We start from the raw sequence: 4,463 nt of genomic DNA, 5'->3' as shown, positions 1-4,463 counted from the left end.
TTGGCCAGTCATGGTCTATGTTCCCCTGTAACTCAGTTTCCCCTGAATGAAACAGGATAAATGGTAAATGGTTTCAGACTTGTCATGTGGCCTGTGAATCTTAAATCTTTCACAATTACTTGACCTAAAGCTTGGAACAGAAATGCTGCACAAAGTAACGGCATCTGTTATTTGATCCATGAGACAGGGCTCCCTGGTTCGATCCTTGGTGGATGAGGAGCTGCCAGGAGCATCTTCTCTCCTCTGCCCCTCCCTGGGGACATGGACCTTGCTCTGGGGTCTCCTAACTCCACCAGGCCAGTCAGCTAATGGCCTATGACCTTGTCCATCTGGGCTCAATGCACAGTCTCAGGTGAAGGATCAGGCCCCGCCCCTGCCCAGATGTGGCTCCTGGGGCTGAGCCCTGGCTGGTGACCAGCTCAGAAACTCGGGGCTCAGGCACCTGGGAAACCGTTCCTCCCAGTCAGCTCTGCCCAGGAGGCCAAACCCAACCTGGGACAGGCTCCCCAGCATCCTTGGAGTCAGCAGCCCTGGGTCAGGGGTGTGGGGAGGGGCTGCCTAGGCTAAGCTTCTCCATCAGGACCCCAGGGCGCCACTCAGGCCAGGCTGACCAAGCCCTGCAGGGTCTTTCTGAGTCATGGTCACGGAACTGGCCCAGAGGCTGGACTGAGACTGGTCTCGCTCTGCTGAGTTACTCCCATCAGACTGGTCCTTCATTCTGGGGTGAATTCTGCAGGGGCTGGAATCTGGGAAGGGAACTCTGATCTTGTGAAGCTTGTCTCCACTGTGTGTGTCCTGCACTAAATACTGCAACCCCAACCTGGGATGTAATGCTGGGGGGATGGAGGCAGAGTCCAGGTTGTCGATCTGTGTGTGTGAAGTAGAATTCACCCCACCCGACACCCAGAGGTCAGAGAGGAGTCACTCACGGAATACACTGAGCTGTCCAGTTACTTCTTCAGCCTTCAAGTCTGTTTTTGTATACTGCAGGGTATAGTATCCTGTGTCTCCCAGGGTGACTCTCTGGACCAGCAGGGATCCATTGGGGTATATTGTCTCTCGACCACTGTGTGCTGGCCCAGTTTCATTTCTCTGAGTGTCTGTTCTATATGATGCAATATGGTTGGGGTCTCCTCTTTCCCCTTTGTACCAGACATAGCGTAGAAGATCTTGATTCTGATTGTGGACAAGGAAAAGCACATCCTTCCCTTCTACCGCGTTGGGCGGCATCAATTCAAGAGTGAGTTGGGCAGTGGTGGGCGGGCTCCAGAAGGTTAAGAGTGAGACTAGGAGGAAAGAGAGAAATTGATCAATATCTGGATCTATGTGTTGAGATGGAAAGATGAGGCCCTAGATCCTGAGGTCTCTTCACCTCTCAGCCTTTGGGTGTGTGTGTGTGTGTGTGTGTGTGTGTGTGTGTGTCCCATGGTCAAGGTCAGCAGCATGGCCACCATTACTCCAGCACCCCTGAACCTGTTACTTCCTCTGTTTCTAATACTCTTCTCCAGGTGTCCACCTGGCTCACCCCCTACCTGCCCTCAGACCCCTGCTGACACTCAGGGGCGTCCTAGGGAGACACTTGCCCTGACCCCCTCCTCTATAGTCCCTGTCTTCACTTTCTGACCTTTCCCTGCTCTGTTCTCTTCATGGCACTTGTGGGTACCTGACGTCACATCTGGATCTTTCCTTGTCTGTCTCCTCCCCATGAAATGTGAGGTGCATGTAGGCAGGGGCTTGTCTGATCTTGTACCCCCAGTGCCTGGGACAGGCTGCAGATACCTGTGGGTGAATGAATGAGTGTTCCCAGGGCCCTCCTCCTCCTGGTGTGTATTTGCCCATTTCTGAGGGTGGTGGTAAAGACAATGTTTATATCCCCTGGTTAAGCTCTTTCGATGTCACCCTGACATAAATTATTATTATCATCAGTTTCAGCAATTACTGCTCACTGATGAATAACTTGTAATACTTACTGTAATTGAGGTTTTCCTGCCCCTCACACTTCCATATCAGAGGATTTTCCTGTTGCTGAGTCCCCTTCCCATATCCGACTCTGCTTCAACTGGACTTATCCCCTCAGGTCCAATAAAAAGGTCTCTGGCCCCTCTGAGAGCCCTGTTCTCTGCAGAAGACCCCAGCCAGTCGGTGTCCCATCCTCCTGTCCACCCCTAGAGAACCGTCCCCTCTCACCTGCCAGCAGGAATCCGTGCCAGGGAACGTGCCCTCTTTGGGAAAATGCTGAGCGAGGCTCCATGGCGTCTGCTGCCTCCTCTGTCTTTTCCTCGATGCTAAGAGCTTGGGCTCCAGTAACGCTCACAAGCCCGGCTGTCCGGACTTGTGCGGTCCTGTGCCTCCAGTGTGTTGAGCCTCCTCCAGGGGCAGTAGCTCCTCGCTGCTCACGTGGGCCGGGGGCGGGGTCTCTGCACAGGCCCCTCCCATTCCCTCCCCATTGCTGCCTCTCTCGGCCCCTCCTTACCGTTTGCCTTCTGTCTACATTTCCGTTTCCAGGGAACTGTTGAGACTTTGCCTTATTCAGCTGTGATTCTCTACCCCCACCTACACACACACACCACACACACACACACACACACACACACACACACACACACACACACACACACGTTTGGACAAGCAGAAGCCTGGGACATCGGGGTCTGGGCATTCCCCACAGTTCCATGTTGGGTGCACAGTAGCCTCCCACGCAGCTCTCTGTCATCCTCATCTGGCTTTTTCTCGGAGCCCGGAGAGCGACATCAGGGACTCTTGTCACTAGGATGTCACCCCCGCTGGGCTTTGGAACTTTGTAAAGATTGTGAGTGCCCAGGTGACACCTTAGAAATGCTGCTGCAGCAGTTGCCCATGTAATGGTGCTGCCAGGCCAGGCTGAGACCCTGTGAGGTGGAGGTTGAGCACCCTTTCTCCTCCCCCGTGCACAGGGATAGTCTGCAGATCCTGTAAAATGCAGATTCTTCTATTGCACTGCGTTGTACAGCTGAAACTAATTTTTAAAAATGTATACTTCACAATAAAAAATAAACAACAAACAAACAAAAACATGCAGATTCTGACTCCCAGGTGTGCGGTGGACCAACAGTCTGCATCTGACAAGCTCTCAGGGGACACTGATGACACTGGTCTGCAGAGCACCCTTTCAGTGGCACGGCTGATGGGGACCCCTGTCCCCTAAGAGGACGACTCACTCATCCCAGCGTTGGACTCAGCTCTGTCCTGGTCTTGTGTCTGTCAGCACCACACAGAGAGCCCCAGGGGTCCCCAATTCTGTTTGTGACACACAAACCCAGCTGGGCACCAGGGTCTTCCCTGTGTTCTCAAATGCTCTGGGAAGGTTGGATTTCCTCCCAGCAGGAAGGTCACACAGATGACTATGGGAGTGAGAAAGGGGTGAGCTGCCTGATGACTGGTGAGGGGACCCACCTTCTATCTCCAGGTGTCAACAAGCTGGCCTCTGTTTCCAGGAACAGAGACCCAGTATCAGGGGTCTCAGAAGGACCTGCTGTTCCCAGGTGTGAAGGGGAAGGTGTCCTGTGTGTCCTGGGAAGAGAGGACAGTGGTGGGTGGTCAGGTGTCTGTGGGCTCCCTGGTCCTCGGGGAAGGTTTCAGGGAGACCCTCCGTCTCCATGTGTGTAGGCTGAGCTGTGGCTCAGAGCCTGCCCACGTGCTCCATGACCATTGGGCCAAGCTCTGTACTCTGCTTGGGGGACTTTCCTGTGTTCACCTCGCCTTCCTCATGGATGTGCCAGACAGGGGGTGGGGAGCAGCACAGGGAACCCCGACAAGGCAGGTAGGTGTTCCTAAGCCCCTGGAAGGAGTAGGTGGGACAGAGCAGGCATGTGGGAGGGCCTCAGAAGGGTCTATAGGATAGAAATCAGGCTCCTTTTCCGTCTCCTCAGCAGAGGCAGGTTCCTGTGTTAATTTCCTGTGATTTGTGTGTGTGTGAGTGTGTGTGTGTGTGTGTGTGTGTGTGTGTGTGTCAACGTCGCCCCCTGGAGGGCAAGAGGAGACCTGCGGTCAATGTCAGGGGCTATGCCAGGGGATGCTGACCAGGCTCCACAGGGTGTGAGCTGACCCTGAGCCCTGGGCAGAGGTGGGCTCTGACCTCCAGGCTGAGGGGCCAGTTATCCCCAGTCCTGGTCATTGTGAGTCTCAGGCTGCTTGACTCCATCTCAGTGCTGGGTGAGCCTGGGGAGAGGATAGGCATTGTCCAGAGGACTCCTGATCCAGGGTGAAGAGAACAGTCCTCCAGGGGAATGTCCTGCTTCAGGAGGAGCTCTGTGTCCCCGAGGTTTCAAAGAAAGGACCTGGTGAGTGGTCTCTTGAGTCTTTCAGGAGAGGGCACTGGCCTGGGGGCATGGCTGTTCCCCAGAATGCACTGTGCTTCCCCCATCACATTCTGGGGCATTACATCCCAGTCATCTGTGTCCCTGTCTGTCATCTGCTTGGGCCTC

At 54.5% G+C, this 4,463-nt stretch overlaps 1 protein-coding gene across 1 annotated transcript in view; it reads right to left on the bottom strand.

Annotated features, from left to right (window-relative positions):
* Positions 1–2,949, bottom strand: part of LOC109374454 (carcinoembryonic antigen-related cell adhesion molecule 1-like) — a 40,878-nt gene extending 37,929 nt beyond the window's left edge. The window contains 2 exon segments of the mRNA XM_019629035.1: positions 930–1,286; positions 2,188–2,949. Of these exon segments, the coding sequence (XP_019484580.1) occupies positions 930–1,286; positions 2,188–2,719 (889 nt within the window). The 5' untranslated portion in view covers positions 2,720–2,949.
* Between the last annotated feature and the right edge of the window lie 1,514 nt (positions 2,950–4,463).

This window comes from Hipposideros armiger, unplaced genomic scaffold (genome assembly GCF_001890085.2).
Source record: "Hipposideros armiger isolate ML-2016 unplaced genomic scaffold, ASM189008v1 scaffold_824, whole genome shotgun sequence".
Taxonomy (NCBI): domain Eukaryota; kingdom Metazoa; phylum Chordata; class Mammalia; order Chiroptera; family Hipposideridae; genus Hipposideros; species Hipposideros armiger.
The sequence above is the reverse complement of the archived record's forward strand: the minus strand, read 5'-3'. Positions and strand labels throughout refer to the sequence as shown.